Source organism: Microcaecilia unicolor, chromosome 5, assembly GCF_901765095.1.
Source record: "Microcaecilia unicolor chromosome 5, aMicUni1.1, whole genome shotgun sequence".
NCBI lineage: Eukaryota > Metazoa > Chordata > Amphibia > Gymnophiona > Siphonopidae > Microcaecilia > Microcaecilia unicolor.
In genome coordinates, this window is record NC_044035.1 from 238179484 (window position 1) to 238197265 (window position 17782).

A 17782-nucleotide genomic window follows, 5' to 3' on the forward strand; every position below is an offset into this window, starting at 1 on the left:
AATTTAGCCAAAACAGTTCTCTGGCGCAGCGTTGTCCCACACGGTGGGCTCTATCTAGATGAATGGCGCAATTTTCTGCCACTTCGAGATACATAGTCACTAACCAGGTTTCCAGTGATTACGCAAGTTTGTTGTCTGTCATTGTTTCTGACAAACCTACAAACCAAAGGTTGTCTTGTCTTGATCAGTTCTCCAGGTCATCCAGTTTTTGTTGATATTCCTGTACTGAATTTCCAGTTGGGTAAATGCCGCTTCCTAGGCCTGTTGAGTATCTTCCACCTCAACTACTCTAGTCTTGAGCTCTCCAGTGCACCGGAAAATTTCTGAGGGATTACGTCAACTCAACAACAAAGATTCATATAAAAAATTATCCCTTAACCCCACAAAACGTCTACAATCACAAATACGGAAAATAACTAACAAAGGACTTCAAGAAGGGTTTATTACATCAAAAGACAATAAATTTTTAGACAGATATGATCCAGTTACTCCAGTCATGTATTTTCTCCCAAAAATACATAAAAATATAGAGACATCTCCGGGGAGACCGATCCTGTCACCCAGACAATACATTTTGGAACCCCTATCCATGTTCATAGATATTTTCCTCAAACCCGAGGTTCTTAAAGGACCATCATATATCAAAGACACTACTCAATTACTAAATAAATGAGAAAGCATCGATTGGAAAAATGGAAATTACATCATGGTGACATTAGATGTCAACTCGCTATACACCTCGATCCCACAAGATGAGGCACTTAAAGTCATCAGGAATATACTTGATGCAAGAGACAGACCACACTCGATACCAACAGAGTTTCTGATGAGTTTATCAAGGCTAGCCATCAAAGAAAATTTTTTCCTCTTTAACAACACCTACTACCTTCAAACAAGCGGAGTTGCAATGGGAGCAACCTTTGCTCCCTCAATTGCAAACCTGTTTATGAATTCATTTGAAAAAGATTGGATTGAAAATTCTCCATTTCATCAAAAGATCAGCAAATGGTGGCGGTACATTGATGACGTATTTATGCTCTGGAATGGATTGATGAGAGAACTGTCCAAGTTCATTCATTGGCTCAACAGTTGTGATGATAACATACAATTCACACATCAACACTCTTTACACTTCCATCTGCTTTCTTGATGTAGAAATTAATGTATCAAATGGTTGCCTTTCAACAACAGTTTATGAAAAAACAACCAACAGAAACACATTTCTGCACAATGAAAGCTGTCATCCCATACAACTTAAAAACAGTTTACCTTTCTCACAAATGCTGAGATTAAGACAAATCTGTTCAGAGAACGACACGTAGAAACAGCAAGCAAAGAAATTGTCAGAAGAACTCTCGGAGCGAGGGTATTCAAAACATACCATTAAAAGAGCATATAAAAGGGCCAAGTATAACAATAGGGATCTCCTATTGAGAAGTGTAAGCCAGAGAGAGAAACTAAACATGTGTACCATGGTCATGAAGCACACATCTGCAACCCCTGAAATCTCCAAACTTATAAGAAATTGTTGAGAGATTATCCAAACCAATCCCGTGTTCATCAATACTAACTTACGCATAGCATTTGCGAGTGGAAGGAATTTAAAAGAAGAATTATGTCCAGCAGCACTTCCATCTGGCACTACAACACATAAAACAATTAAAGGCCATTATAAATATGGCACCTGCCAAATATGCAAAATTACTATAGAAACCAAGAAGTTTATAGATGTTTTGAATCAACAAGAATACTCCTTGACACATTTAACGAATTGCAGACCAGATTTTGTCGTTTATGTTATCGAGTGTCCATGCCACAAATTGTATGTAGGCATGACCACAAGGGCTTTCAAAATAAGAATGTTAGAGCACAAATCAAACATCACTAGATATAATGCCAAAGAACCAATTCTAGAGCATTGCGTCAAATTTAAACATAAATTCGAGGAATTAAAATGCTGTATCGTTGATCGGATACCCAAGAACCAGAGAGGGGGTAATAGGAAACTCATGCTTCAAAGAAAAGAAGCCAAATGGATACACAAATTGAAATCACTTGAACCATCTGGTTTAAACAATAAAATAGACTGGTATGCGTTTTATTGAATAATACTTCAATTAAACAATTTAGGGTTTGCATTACAGCCATCTTTGATCAGCTGATCAAGAAGGATTACTAATAGGGCTCGCACAGCATGTGACGTGCAAGCGCCATTTTGTTTAAAGATCACAGACTTGAAAGTATGTGGATGGGTGACTTAAAGCATATTTTCGATTGAGTGCATTGTTATATTGCTAACCGAATCTTACTTTTCCAGAAAATAGAAAGCCGTATGAGCAACACCAGTCCCTGAGGAAGCCGCACAGTGGTGAAACGGTGGCACAATCAGACCTAAGTTAAGTGTTGCATTACATATACGATTGGCACTTTCCTTGAAATCGATCATTCAGATTATACTTTTGAATTTAGCATTGAGCACTGTGATATCCCCCTTCTCACTCAGGGTGACCTGGTTCTCAATATGCAGATCATATGCAAATTAGTGTGCTACCCCTTCTCGCTCAGGGTGACCTGGTTCCCACTAAGCAAATTAAACAGGTCTCACCAACTGCATATTTCTCAGGCAACTCTTTATTCCAGCCCCTGGGCACACTTCTTCTAGCTTAATACTTTATGCTTTCATAGGTCTTCACACTGAGCCGCCTCACACAGATACATGGGCTCAGTACTAGCTTCAATACTTTGGGGACTCCCAACCCCAGGCTTTGCAGCCTGCTTGTCTCCTTTGGACACACCGTCCACCACAAGTCCATAGGGTTAGCCAGTATCTTCCAGGGGGATCTCTCTTTTTCTGCTGCCAGCTCCCTTCTCTTCCTTTCACACTCCGGTGGGGTATAAAGTGGTTAATTAGCCACAGGACCCTGCCCATAACCTCCTACATCTGTGGACATTCCAGGGCTCTCCCCGGTCCTAGCGACCTCCACCTAACCTCCTACTAGTGCCCCCTAGTGGCCTACCCCAGATAGGACAGCCTCTTCCTTATCACATACCCCCACTCTTAAAATAATTGCTGCTCTACCTCAGCAACCCTCTAAGCCTTCTCCACTGAGGAGCAGCAATTCTTCAAAGAGGGCATACACTTTTCCCGGCTCATCCCTGCTCTAGCCATGGGCCTCACCACCCCCATCTAGGCTCCTCATCCCCCTCTTAGCACATCACATGGCCCGGGCCCTTGCCATTCACTAGGCCTTGAGGGGCTCTCACTACAGCGGGCCCTACCTGACCCTCTTCTCCTGCAGCCCCCTCCTACCTCCTGGGCACCCGACGATACCATGATCCCTTCCTGGGAGGGGTCACCTAGCTCGCCTAGGTCCCTTATCTTCCTCTTAGCACCTCACTTGGCCCGGGCCCTTCCCTTTCACTGGGCACCCGACGATACCATGATCCCTCCAAGAAAGAGGTCACCTGACGACTCCTTTGGGCGTTCTTACACCAAGTCCCCTAAAACTGGGTTCTCAATGTCCATCCTTTCCAGATCTCTCCATCGGCCATTGACTCGGGCAAGTGCTCTGGCTTTCTCCTCTCCGGCTTCTCAGGCCTCCATCCTTCCTGGCCGTCCGATGGGATGCAGCCTGCAATCACAAAAAAAAAAACCACATCTAAGTGTGGCTTGTTCACTCTCCTGGCCCCCCACACTTGCGCTGCACCTGTGGTCTGTGGCCTCCTCCATCCCCTACAGCCACTCCCAAGCCACCAGATCTTACAAATCCACCCTCACCTCCCCCCTAGATACCCTTTGCCTGGGGTAGGTGAGCAAAGTGCTTTTGCTAGTGTTGGCCCCCTCGACGGGCTTTTGGAACACGGCCTCTGGAACCTCCCAGGACACCTCCATCTCACTTCACTGGGGATACACCAACTGCCTGGGTCCACACCCATCCTCAGCTCTTCCCTTGGCTTCACCTTTCCACCAGTAGTATTCAACTGCCAAGGGTAGCAGGGATCCTCTGACATCCTTATCATCCGGTGGTTGTTCAACAGTCAAGTGCCATTTGTGATATCCCCCTTCTCACTCAGGGTGACCTGGTTCTCAATATGCAGATCATATGCAAATTAGTTTGCTACCCCTTCTCGCTCAGGGTGACCTGGTTCCCACTAAGCAAACTAAACAGGTCTCACCAACTGCATATTTCTCAGGCAACTCTTTATTCCAGCCCCTGGGCACACTTCTTCTAGCTTAATACTTTATGCTTTCATAGGTCTTCACACTGAGCTGCCCCACACAGATACATGGGCTCAGTACTAGCTTCAATACTTTGGGGACTCCCAACCCCAGGCTTTGCAGCCTGCTTCTCTCAGTACTTTGGACACACAGTCCTCCCTTTGAGCACACAGTTCTTTACCAGTACTTGGGACACACAGTCCTGGACACTCAGTCCTTCCTTTCAACACACAGTTCTTTACAAGTACTAGGGACACACAGTCCAACACTAATGCTTTAGGGACTTCTTACCCCAGGATTTTCAGCCTGCTTGTCTCCTTTGGACACACCGTTCACCACAAGTCCATAGGGTTAGCCAGTATCTTCCAGGGGGATCTCTCTTTTTCTGCTGCCAGCTCCCTTCTCTTCCTTTCACACTCCAGTGGGGTATAAAGTGGTTAATTAGCTACACAGGACCCAGCCCATAACCTCCTACACCTGTGGACATCCCAGGGCTCTCCCCGGTCCTAGCGACCTCCACCTATCCTCCTACTAGTGCCCCCTAGTGGCCTACCCTGGATAGGACAGCCTCTTCCTTATCACAGCACGTTAAAATTTAAAAAAGCCAGGAGAGTTCATCAAATCCCCATGATAGAAACACAATAACGGTTTTTACTTTTTCCGTTGTAAACCTAGGACTGTTGTCCGTCAGGTTTCTGAGGGATTCTCTCCTTAAAAAAATATACACAAGTTGATTTGCTACTTTGATCTAGTGTGAACATTTGGTAAGTACTATAGGCCCCGATAATTGGTCCATCAGTTGATTACAGCATGAATCCAATGCACGCACCACCGCGTCTGTCAGATCAGGAATCAAGGAGTCCGGAGGTTTGCTTTGACTGTGGTGGGGATATCAGGGAAGCTGCCATATTGACCACCTGGTCCTGACTGCGTTCCTCCTTTTTGTGCGGCAGTTTTGCGGAAGCCATACTTAAATGCGTAATATATTTGTCTATAGACTAGTGGGTGTTTGTCAGTTATAGGTTTTGACAGCAATTGTAGTGAAAACAGCATGATGGAAGCTGATTAGGGAAGGGGACCTGAGTAGCTCACAGAAGACGTGTCTTCAGCGGCTCACAGCATCACGTGACCTCCCCATGTTGACGTTTTAACAAAACCTTGTGCTGGTAGAAATGTGATACTTATATTTTCATTGATTAGTCTCCCTCCTGCTCTTCATCTATTATCACCTAATGAGTTTTTGGGGCTTCATACATACCTTTCCCTACGGAGTAGGTTTCACTTGTCCTCACTTGGTTTGCTGCCCACTATTTGACAACCTTTAAGTATGAAAGGAGGCAAGGTTTTTGGAAGCTTTCTGACCTTCCCCAAATAGAATAATACAGGGACGGGGACCCGTGGTAACCCGAGATAACTGCGGGGATGTGAACAGAGTTAACAGGAATGAGAACAAATTTTGTCCCCGTGTCATCCTCTACGTTGAAGGCTGTTAATGAATTGGACAGTAATTTATGTTTGATGCAGACGATGTTTTCATTTTTTGGAAAACAAGCAAAAGTGCTGGCCATAGCTGACAAAATTTGCACTGGGGATCCTGCTACCAGCACATCTGAGAAAACATTTTCTATTGCAGGAAGTACTGTGGAAGACAGGAGAGTTAGACTGAATCCTGATATTGTTGGTGACTTAATATTCATCCACACCCACTAGGACATACAGAGCAGGTTGTATTTTGTAAACCTGGACATTTTAACAAGGTGGATTAGGGTTCCTTAGGGGAGTAGAAGTCAGCTATTGGTGTGGTTGGAAGGGAAGAGTGTGGTGGTGGTGGGGTTATTCTAGTTGCTCTTTGTTATTATTGTTTTCTATTTGTGATTATATAAACAGTTTGACAGAATATTCATTTTTATACTTTAAATATAAAATCATAAATGTTCAAGGCTTCTGCAGATGAGAACAGAACCCACGGGGGCAAAGCCCGCGAGGATCGAGCAGGAATGAAGACAGGGCCTGCGGGGACGGGGTGGGAATGGAGACAGAGTCAATGGGGACAAACTTTGTTCCTGTGTCATTCTCTTCTTTCCTACTGCTTGGTCCAGTAGATAGCACTATAATTTGGGAATGCCTTTGGAAAAGAGTTCATATTTACAATGGGATGTGTTTCCCAGACACAACTCTTTGATAGTTAACTTGAATATTCTCTTCCAGAATATAGTAACTTTTAGAGTGTCAGGTATCAAATTGATGTGCTTCCTTGGTGCCTAAACTTTAGGTACAGGAGCCATAGATTAATTCTCAGGAGATTCAAATGTAGCAGTCCACCGCTAGCGAAGGCATGGAAACAGGTTGAAACGCCAGGCATGCAATTGGTAACACGTAAATTGGACTATATATACCAGGTGTCTAAACTGACAGCAATCAGAAAGGGCCATCTTAACTTGTTCCAGAAAATATGGCTACCATATGAACAGAAGAGAGATGTGCTTTTATCACCACCATAGTGCGGGAGGGGTGGTGGGGGGGGGGGGAAGGATAGGGGGGTATGGGGGTTGCTTTATATGTAACTGTTTTGATACTGTTTTTGAAAGCCTATGCTTGTGAATTGGCTAGTATTGTTTCTGTTAAAATTGAAAAAGCAATAAAAATATTTGGAAAAAAAATGTAGCAGTCCACCAGCATTCTGTTTTCCTTCCAGATATGTTTTAATGGATGGACTTTCTCAATCAAATTCTTGTCTACTTGCTTGTTTGGTTTCTCTACAAAAGAACTCATAAGGATGTCCAAATTTATGGTTTTTACTTCCTCCAGAAAACTGCAAATGATCATGGAGTTAAGTTCTATAATCCTAGCACCTAAGTGTAAGCGTCATTAGTGTGCTAAGATGATAGAATACTAGCACTTATGCGTGTGAATGTAACATTCATGTGCGTAAGTGCTGGTTGGGTGCTAAGCAGTAATCTTGGTATTCTACAATCTTAGTGTGCAACCCACATTGTGTGCAACTGCGAGGAGGCGTACATGTGGGCTGCATATGGGTGAGTTCCACACTTATGTATACAACTTATAGAAAACTGTTAGTTACGTGCTAGAGTGCTACATTTGTGTGCAAACATTTATGTCTGCCTTTTACATGGCATAAGTGATAGTGCTTAAATGTTGGTGTGCAAATGATGGCAAACTCTATAACAGAATCTTGATGTCCAGATGCTGTTATAGAATACATGCTCAGAGTCCTGCATTTTAGTCCCAAATTTGGACAGCCTTTATAATATAGCCCCCTGTGTCCAAATGAATTTCTAAAAGCCAAATGGTTTGTTACTAGGTTTGTTTTATAAAATTCCAGAGGGTTGGCCCAGCAAAAGAGGGCAGAGGGAGTACTAGCATAATGTCCAAGATGGCTGTCAGGGCCTCCCCTGGGCAGGAGCATAGATACAGCAGCTAGGTTCAAGGCAGCACAAAGCAGTGCAGGCATAAAGCAGGAACTACACACAAACCACAGTAGGAAAATTTCTTTTTAAGGTTATGAACAGTTACTGGGTAGTAGTAAATGCACGGTAGGCCCATGGAGAACTGTTGAATCAGCAAGGTTGCGTATGCCTTGCTATCCTTGTATATGATCCCTGATTAGACACACTTCTTGCCAGTCCAGTGGGCTCCTGCAGAGGATAAGCACTTCTTTCTATCACTGTTAGACCTCTTTTTTGCTAGCACAGAGCAGAGAAGGGTTCACAAGTATTGTTTTATTGTTTATAATAATATTTGCTTTACCACAATTCCACCTGATTAGAGCAGTGTATTGGTGTGGCATCTGCCAGTATGTTTATTAATGAGCTAAAAATGGCTAACTTTAGCCTTTTCATGCAACTGGAGGTGGCCTAGTGGTTAGGGTGGTGGACTTTGGTCCTGAGGAACTGAGTTCAATTCCCACTTCAGGCACAGGCAGCTCCTTGTGACTCTGGGCAAGTCACTTAACCCTCCATTGCCCCATGTAAGCCGCATTGAGCCTGCCATGAGTGGGAAAGCGCAGGGTACAAATGTAACAAAACAAAAAAAAAAAAAATAAAAACTGTCATTGCAGGTATCAAGCTCAACTTATAAACAGAGGAGTGAAGAATTTAAGAAACAATTTCGAGACCTGCCAGATTCAGAGAGGCTCATAGTAGGTAAGAAACAATGCATGCAATTGGGTCATTGTTTTTATAGTTTGGAGTCATGGCAATGTCAGTAAGTAATATCTCCACTAGTTCTATACTTCTGTGGATGCAGAATTCCTTCAGGTTTAGGTAGGAGGTAAAGCCTGCATGGCAATAAGATTCATTGTTGGAGTGGGGAAAGGAATGTACGGTGCTTTCCCAATTCTTAGCATGAGAAAAGAGTGGTATCATAATTTCAGATTTTTTTTTTTACAAAGGGAAATTTGCTTTCCCAAATTGCTAATCATGGGACTCTATGTACCCCCCCCCCCCCCCAAAATAAATAAATAAATAAAGCTTTTGCTGCCTATGAAAATCAATCTTTTTTTATTAGAGAAGTCCAAATACATTATATAATGTTGAGGAGTGTGGTAGCCGTGTTAGTCCACTCTTAAGGTTATCAATAGAAATCAAACAAAATAAAACATGGAAAAGAAAATAAGATGATACCTTTTTTATTGGACATAACTTAATACATTTCTTGATTAGCTTTCGAAGGTTGCCCTTCTTCGTCAGATCGGAAATAAGCAAATGTGCTAGCTGACAGTGTATATAAGTGAAAACATTCAAGCATTACTATGACAGTCTGACAGGGTGGGAAGATGGGGGTGGGTCGGAGGTATGCATGGGAACATCAAAGCATATCATTGATATTCTAACAGGATGGGTGTGGATAATTGAGGGGTGGGGTGATCAACAGAGAAATACAGCTTTATGGTTTATAATGGGCTAGGAACCCCAGATCCTTGTTAAGTCCTTTCTGTTGGGTGTTAAAATATTCAATCATTCTGACTTCAAAGGTCTTACGTTCTTGTATGGTTTAAAATTACCTTTCAGGATTCTCACTGTGAAGTCACTGGTACAGTGTCCTGGTCCTGTATAATGTTGACCAACAGGCGTGGGAACCCTACTGGCACCAGTATTGTTCATGTGATGTCTATGTAAATTGAATCTTGTCTTAAGCACCCTGGCCTTCAGTGTAAAAAATGTAACGAAGGATGCTATATTGGAGAAACAGGCCAGGATGCTTAGGACAAGATTCAATTTACATAGACATCACATGAACAATACTGGTGTCAGTAGGGTTCCCACGCCTGTTGGTCAACATTATACAGGACCAGGACACTGTACCAGTGACTTCACAGTGAGAATCCTGAAAGGTAATTTTAAACCATACAAGAACGTAAGACCTTTGAAGTCAGAATGATTGAATATTTTAACACCCAACAGAAAGGACTTAACAAGGATCTGGGGTTCCTAGCCCATTATAAACCATAAAGCTGTATTTCTCTGTTGATCACCCCACCCCTCAATTATCCACACCCATCCTGTTAGAATATCAATGATATGCTTTGATGTTCCCATGCATACTTCCGACCCACCCCCATCTTCCCACCCTGTCAGACTGTCATAGTAATGCTTGAATGTTTTCACTTATATACACTGTCAGCTAGCACATTTGCTTATTTCCGATCTGACGAAGAAGGGCAACCTTCGAAAGCTAATCAAGAAATGTATTAAGTTATGTCTAATAAAAAAGGTATCATCTTATTTTCTTTTCCATGTTTTATTTTGTTTGATTTCTTTTGATAACCTTATATAATGTTGAAAGGTTATGTTCTATCTTCTCTGTTTTCCTTAATCATATTAATTTTTAAGAAGATTGGACAGAAATACTTCTGTGGAGGCACATTTCCAAAGCTGTTCTTTACAATGAACCTGGGTATGTGTGGTGCTGCTCCATCTGTGTGTGGTGGGTGGGAAAATCAATGAGGAGGAGTTGTTTCTGTGTTTCTGCAGATTCTTGTAATTAGCTAGAGAGGTGTGGTAGCCGTGTTAGTCCACTTTTAAAGGTAATCAATAGAAAGAAAACAAAACACGGAAAAGAAAATAAGATGATACCTTTTTTATTGGACATAACTTAATACATTTCTTCATTAGCTTTCGAAGGTTGCCCTTCTTCGTCAGATCGGAAATAAGCAAATGATTAAATATTTTGACACCCACCAGACAGGACTTAACAAAGATCTGGGTTTTCTAGCCCATTATAAACCATAAAAGTGTACTGCTTTGTCACCCTCCTATCTCCATGCATATCTCTCTGTCCCTCATCCACCCGACTCTTCCTGTCTCTGACCCCCATCCTGTTAGACTGTCACTGAAATTCTTTGATGTTTCACTTATATATACTGTCATCTACCAACATTTGCTTATTTCCAATCTGACGAAGAAGGGCAACTCAAAAGCTAATGAAGAAATGTATTATGTCCAATAAAAAAGGTATCATCTTATTTTCTTTTCCATGTTTTATTTTGTTTTATTTCTATTGATTACCTTGTAAATTAGCTGGATTTGTTTATCATGCCCTGTTGCTGCTTGTGGGTCCTTTCTGCAAGGTATTATTACTCTGTGTCTAATGCCTGCATAAGATTGCTCACATATCACCCCAGCCCCATCAGCTTTCAGTCTGCTGGCTGATTTTTCCCTGTTCTTACAGAAACATGTTGTAGAGTCCCTAGAATTGTCAGTGTGAAGTGGTAGGGGGAGGAAGTTCCTTTTGATACTAATGACATGTAGTAATTATATATTTGTTTCTTGTTTGACTTAGAGGCCATTTTTTATAGCGTAGGTTTCTGCAGCAGCAGGACTCGGGAGTGTGCTGGTCTATTTAATTTTGCCCTGCAGTAATAGCAAGACAAGGAGACCCTGACTTGGTCAGGCTGTGATGCTGATGTGTTTGACTACATCAGTGGCGCCAAAGAGCTTGTTGGAGTGTTGGAGAAGCAGGTCTGAAGCAGTGATGGGAGTGGCAAAAATTAGGGAGCCATGTAGTACCTGGGCTGACAGTGAATGTTGCAGTAATGATGAAAATTGGCTCATTGTTGAAGGGGCTAAAGCAATAGCAACTGTCTTTCAAGTTTAGTGGTGAGGGGACCATATGATCGTACTAGACTATACACAGCCTTCCCTCTCTTAGACCCCCATTGTGCTTGAAACACACCTACCTTACCCGACCACAACATAACCTTGTATTTGTTTCTCTACCAGACTTGGCGAACACCTTTATGGTACTATGTAAGCCACATTGAGCCTGCAAATAGGTGGGAAAATGTGAGATACAAATGTAATAAATAAATATGCACATGCTTTATTTGTTTGTCCAACACTCATTGGCTACATTCAGCTGTTCAACTTTTGCAAGCGGTTGTAAGTAGATAGGCAATTTTTATAACTGCCTGAATTGGTTAACAGTATGTATTTTCAAAGTGAAATTATGCACTTCTACTTTGAAAATGTATCTCAAGGAATTAATGAGCTTATATTTATACTTGTTTCTTATCAAACATTTTTCTGGGTACTTGTACATTAGAACATAAAATAGCCATGCTGAGGCAGACTGATGGTCTATCTAGCCTAGTATCCTACTTTCAGTATGGCCAGTCCAGGTCACAAGTACCTGTCAAAATTCCAAATAGCAAGATTCCATGTTAGCAATCCCAGGGACATCAGTGGTTTTTTCCATTTATATCTCAATAGCAGACTATGGACTTTTCCTCCAGGAGCCTATCTAAACCTTATAAAACCCAGATATATCTACCACTGTTATTGCATTCTCTGATAATGAGTTCCAGAGCTTAACTATCATTGAATGAAAAAATATTTCCTCATGTTCGTTTTAAAAGTATTACCATGTAACTTCATTGAGTGCCCCCTAGTCTTAGTACTTTTTGAAAGAATAAATAATCGATTCATGTTTACCAGTTCCACACCACTCAGGATTTTGTAAAACTCTATTATATCAGCTTGAACACGTTGGATTGCAAATGAGCATTGGCCTACTACATGGAGCAGAGAAAGCCCAGTCCGCTTTTGATCCCAACAGGATGGGGGTTGCCATCGGGAAACGCACCGTTTCAATTTGGCTGGCAGATTGCATTTCCTTCACTTATGCCCAGGCTGAACTAGCCCTAGAGGGTCATGTCACGGCTCATATTGTCAGAGCCATAGCTGCGTCGGTATCCCATTTGAGGTCAGCCTCTACTGTAGAAATTTGCAAGGCTACAACGTGGTCTTCCATATCATCAAGCAGATCAATCCATAGACTGGTGGGTTGTGTCCATCTAGCAGCAGGTGGAGATAGAGAGCAATCTTTTGGCTCTCTATATGTGGTCATGTGCTACCAGGAAATCCTCAGTATTCTCTCTATCTAGCAGGTGTGTGGTCACACGCAACAGCTCTGGCTTGGTCTCCACGCCTATTTACTTAGGCTTTGTTGAGTACCTGGGGTTGAGGGCTCTTCATGAGCAAGTGCAAACCTGGTGGTGCCAGGTCCCTCCTTCTCTCCCCCCTCCCACTGGCTCCGTAAAAAAAGAAAAACAATCTTGAAGCAGAAAAGATTTTCCTTGCAGCTGCTCACTGGGACACAATTCGTTGCAGCTCGGAGCAAGAAGCAGGTAATTTTACCTTTTCCTAGCGGGCAGGGGGTTCCCCGAACGTTTCCCTCGTGGTTCATGGTGTCAGATGGTAAGGGCGCGAAAAAGCGCTCCCCGGACCGCGATTGCGCGGCTAGTGGGGAGGCGCTGGGATCGGAGGCAGAGAAGCCCTTTTTGGGCGCCCTTCCGGACTTTGCTGATTTAGCCGGTTTTTCCTCCGCTGGGGCGTCGACCGCTTTTCCCGCCTGAGGCGGATGAGCTGGACAAGATCGTGACGGATCTCAGCAGTTCTAAAGGCAAGAGGTTGCCGGAGGTCAAGGCAAGGGCCAGCGGTGCTCGTCCTGGTTCCTTTAAGGGCCTTTTTCAAGAAGCCCGTCGGTATTGCCCGGGCAAGTCGGGCTCCTCCTCCTCCTTCAAGCAGAGGTTCTCCCTGAAGCAGCATTCCTTTCGCAGAGACCGCCGCTCAGGAGGTTCTTCCTCCGGTCCTCCCCCAGGGTCTTGTACCCAATGACGGGGCCCTGGTCCATGGCCCAGAGCAGATAGGAGGAAGGCTGTCCTCTTTTCTGGGCGAGTGGACCAGGGTAACTTCAGACGCTTGGGTTCTAGAAGACATCAGAGACGGCTACAAGTTGGAGTTCTGCCGGCCCCTGAGAGACGGGTTCGTGAACTCTCCCTGCAAGTCTCACCTCAAAGCGGCAGCACTTCAGCAGACTCTGGACACCTTGCTCCGCCTTGGGGCGGTGGTCCCAGTGCCCGTAGAGCAGCGTGGCACAGGACGTTACTCCATTTACTTTGTGGTGCCAAAGAAAGGAGGCTCTTCTCGGCCTATTCTCGACCTCAAGGGAGTCAATCGGGCCTTGCGAATACTCATTTCCGCATGGACACTCTCGGCTCCGTGATTGCTGCGGTACAAGAAGGAGAATTCCTGGCATCCTTGGATATCAAGGAAGCTTATCTGCACATTCCCATGTGGCCGCCTCATCAGCGCTTCCTGCGCTTTGCAGTGCTGGGCCGGCACTTCCAGTTCAGAGCCCTCCCGTTCGGGTTGGCTACGGCTCCGCGGACCTTCTCCAAAGTGATGGTGGTCATTGCGGCTTATCTCCACAAGGAAGGAGTGCAAGTCCATCCCTACCTGGACGACTGGCTGATTTGAGCTCCCTCCTTTGCGGAGTGTGGGAGAGTGACGGACAGGGTCATTGCTCTTCTGAGCTCCCTGGGATGGATCATCAACCGGGAGAAAAGTCAGCTGCGCCCGTCTCAGTCCCTGGAGTATCTGGGTGTTCGGTTCGACACCCATGTGGGCAGAGTGTTCCTGCCGGACAACCGGAGCCTCAAGCTTCCAGCCCAGGTGGGCCGGTTCCTAGCCTCCTCAGCTCCTCGGGCTTGGGATTATGTGCAACTGTTGGGCTCCATGACGGCCATGATGGAGGTAGTGCCCTGGACCAGGGCCCATATGAGACCACTACAGCACTCTCTTCTGCGGCGCTGGACTCCGGTTTTGGAGGATTACGCAGTTCGCTTTCCCCTGGACCCGGCGGTGAGAAGGGCGCTAAATTGGTGGCTGATGTCAGACAAGTTGTCAGCCGGTATGCCTCTCACATCCCCGGAGTGGATTGTTGTTACGACGGACGCCAGCTTGACGGGCTGGGGAGCCCACTGCCTAGGATGGACAGCGCAGGGGATATGGTTGCCGGCGGAGGCAAAGTGGTCCATCAACCTCTTGGAACTTCGGGCCATTCGGTTGGCGCTTCAAGCGTTTCTTCAGGTACTGATACTGAAGCCAATTTGAATCCTGTCGGACAATGCCACGGCCATGGCCAATGTCAATCTCCAGGGAGGTACCAGGAGCACCCCCCTAGCCAGGGAGGCCATGAAGTTATGCCAGTGGGCAGAGGCGAATCTGGACCAGCTGTCAGCGGCTCACATTGCGGGAGTACTGAATGTCGAGGCGGACTTTCTCAGTCGCCATACCTTAGATCCCGGAGAGTGGCAACTGTCTGCTCGGTTGTTCTTGGAGATTATGAAGCGCTGGGGCATGCCAACCTTGGATCTGATGGCGACCTCGGCCAATTGCCAAGTGCCACGGTTCTTCAGCAGAGGACGGGACCCTCGATCTCTGGGTGTCGATGCTCTTCTACAGCAGTGGCCAGTACAGGAGCTTCTCTACGTGTTCCCACCTTGGCCTATGCTGGGCAGAATTCTTGGTTGGGTGGCGAAACACCCAAGCCCGGGTGGTCCTGGTGGGTCCAGACTGGTCCAGACGCCCTTGGTATGCGGACCTGATCCGCCTTTCCATAGACAGTCCTCTGTGGCTTCCAGCGGAGCGGGGCCTCTTACATCAGGGTCCCGTGGTGATGGAGGATCCCTCCCCCTTTGGTCTTTTGGCCTGGCTCTTGAGCGGAAGCGGCTGAAGAAGAAGGGCTTCTCGGACAAGGTCATCGCCACTATGCTGAGAGCAAGGATATGTGCTCTACTTCTACTACGTACGCCAGGGTATGGCGTACCTTTGTATCATGGTGCGAGGCAGGATCCCTGTCGCCCTTCACGGTGCTAATTGATTCAGTGTTGGCGTTCCTGCAAGAAGGTGTGGAGAAAGGCTTGTCGCTCAGCTCTCTTAAGGTCCAGGTAGCGGCTCTAGCTTGCTTCAGGAGTCACCTGAAGGGTGCTTCCCTGGCTTCTCAGCCAGATGTGGTGCGTTTTCTCAAAGGGGTTAATCACCTGTGCCCTCCTCTGCACTTGATAGTGCCTACGTGGAATCTCAATCTGGTGCTGCGGGCCTTGCAGAATCCGCCCTTTGAGCCATTATCGTGGCTGTCTCTGAAGGACCTGACATTGAAAGCGGTCTTTTTGGTGGCAATCGCTTCAGCCAGGAGGGTTTCCGAGCTCCAGGCGCTCTCGTGTAGAGAGCTGTTCCTGCGGTTCATGGAGGCAGGAGTGTCTATTCGCCCAGTGCCTTCCTTCCTGCCCAAGATTGTTTCTCGCTTCCATGTGAATCAGCAGCTTTGTCTACCCTCCTTCCGTAGGGAGGATTATCCAGAGGAGTATCGTGCTCTCGGATGCCTGGATGTTAGACGAGTTATCATCAGATACTTGGAAGTGACCAACGATTTCCGGAAGTCGGATCACCTGTTCGTGCTGTTCGTGGGCCCCCATAGGGGTCTGCAGGCATCTAAACCTACCGTGGCACGTTGGCTTATGTGGCCGCAGGGAAGGTGCCGCCTATCCAGTTGAAGGCTCATTCTACTAGAGCACAGGCGGCTTCGATGGCAGAGTCCAGGTCCGTTTCCTTGGAGGAGATTTGCAGATCGGCGACTTGGGGGTCGGCTCATACCTTCTCATGGCATTATCGCTTGGACATGGCAGCACGGGCCGAGGCCCAGTTTGGGGCTTCAGTGTTGCATTCTGGGATTTCCATGTCCCGACCTGGGTGAGTACTGCTTGGGTACATCCCACCAGTCTATGGATTGATCTGCTTGATGATATGGATGGTAAAATTATGTATCATACCCAGGGGTGTGCTGGTAAATTGTTAACAGGGGGCTTTCTCTCGCCAGCAAAGTAAAAGAGAATTCAGGAGGGGCCCAAGCCCACATTTTGGGATCCATTTGTTAAAGTAGCCATGGAGAACCGGCTCCCAAAATTTTTAAAAACTTAACAAATGGCTCTCGAGAGCCTGTGAGAGCCTGCTCCAGCACACCACTGATTCATACCTGATAATTTTCTTTCCATTAATCATAGCAGATCAATCCATAGTCCCTCCCAGATATCTGTACTGTTGGTTCTAGTTCAGTTATATTTCAGGTTCAAGTTTAGACTTCAGTTCCTGTTCAGGAGGACTTTGAGTTCAAGTTCTTCCACTTGGATTTCCCTGGAGTTGGGACGACTTTGTGTTACAGTGAGCTGCTGCTTCTTTCCCCCCGTTTCGACGGTGGTTGGATTTATAACTAAATTATGCCAGTGCTCCCTCCCGCTCGTGTGGCAGTAGGGTAGCTTTGTTTCCCTCTCGCTTTGGTTGTGATGGGTTAAGCCAGCTCCTCCCGCGGTTGCGGTAGCAGGATATGCCAGTTCCCCCCACGTCGGCGGTGTTTGGGTGGCGGAGTGTCCCTTTGTGGGTGTAATTCTCTATGTTTGGTGATTCCTGCGGATGGAGCTTTGATATCGATTATACTGAGGATTTCCTGATAGCACATGACCACATATAGAGAGGCAAAAGATTGCTCTCTATCTCCACCTGCTGGTAGGTGGACACAACCCACCAGTCTATGGATTGATCTGCTATGATTAATGGAAAGAAAATTATCAGGTATGATACATAATTTTACCATTATTGACATTATACAAGAAGGGTGGGAGGGAGGAACTCCTCTTGCTGAATATCGAGATTGAATGGATGATGTTGATTTAAGGTGCTCTGTGATTGGTGGTGAATTTAGTGAGTAAATATAAATCAGCTGTCAAAAAATGCCACTTCCATCTTACATCGGTGAAAGAATGGCATAATACCGAGACAGTTGGTGGCATAGATCTCTTCAAAGCTAAGTATTACCATTAATTTTTGAAATATAAGCATACTGACTGAAGGCTATGTCTTTTACAGGGGAGATATCCTTTAGCCGTAATGGCGAAACACGAAGTCGTGTCGGACAACAGATCCCCCATAGAACAGGCTTACCGAAGTTGTGCTTTTATAGCATAAACTCAATATAAGTATTAATATAAAGTCTATAGAGAATACCAACATAAAAAGAAAAAAACCCAAAATAAAATATATGTGTTACGGAGACCAGTGACGATTGGAGAAGTGGCAGCTTAAACAATATAGTGCCCCATGACTCCGGTAGCTGAGGTCTTCAAAGACTATTCTAAAAACAATATCACAAGGCTATATATATTGTGAACGTTACCAATCTATCTGCGGCATAATGTGTTAATTCATT

General features: G+C 45.2%; 1 protein-coding gene across 1 annotated transcript in view; it reads left to right on the plus strand.

The window, feature by feature from the left end:
* GRAMD1C (GRAM domain containing 1C) overlaps window positions 1-17782 on the plus strand; it is a 429857-nt gene that overhangs the window by 151560 nt on the left and 260515 nt on the right. Inside the window, exon 3 of the mRNA XM_030203917.1 lies at window positions 8298-8382. Within this exon, the coding sequence (XP_030059777.1) occupies window positions 8298-8382 (85 nt within the window). The remainder of the gene's footprint in view (window positions 1-8297; window positions 8383-17782) is intronic.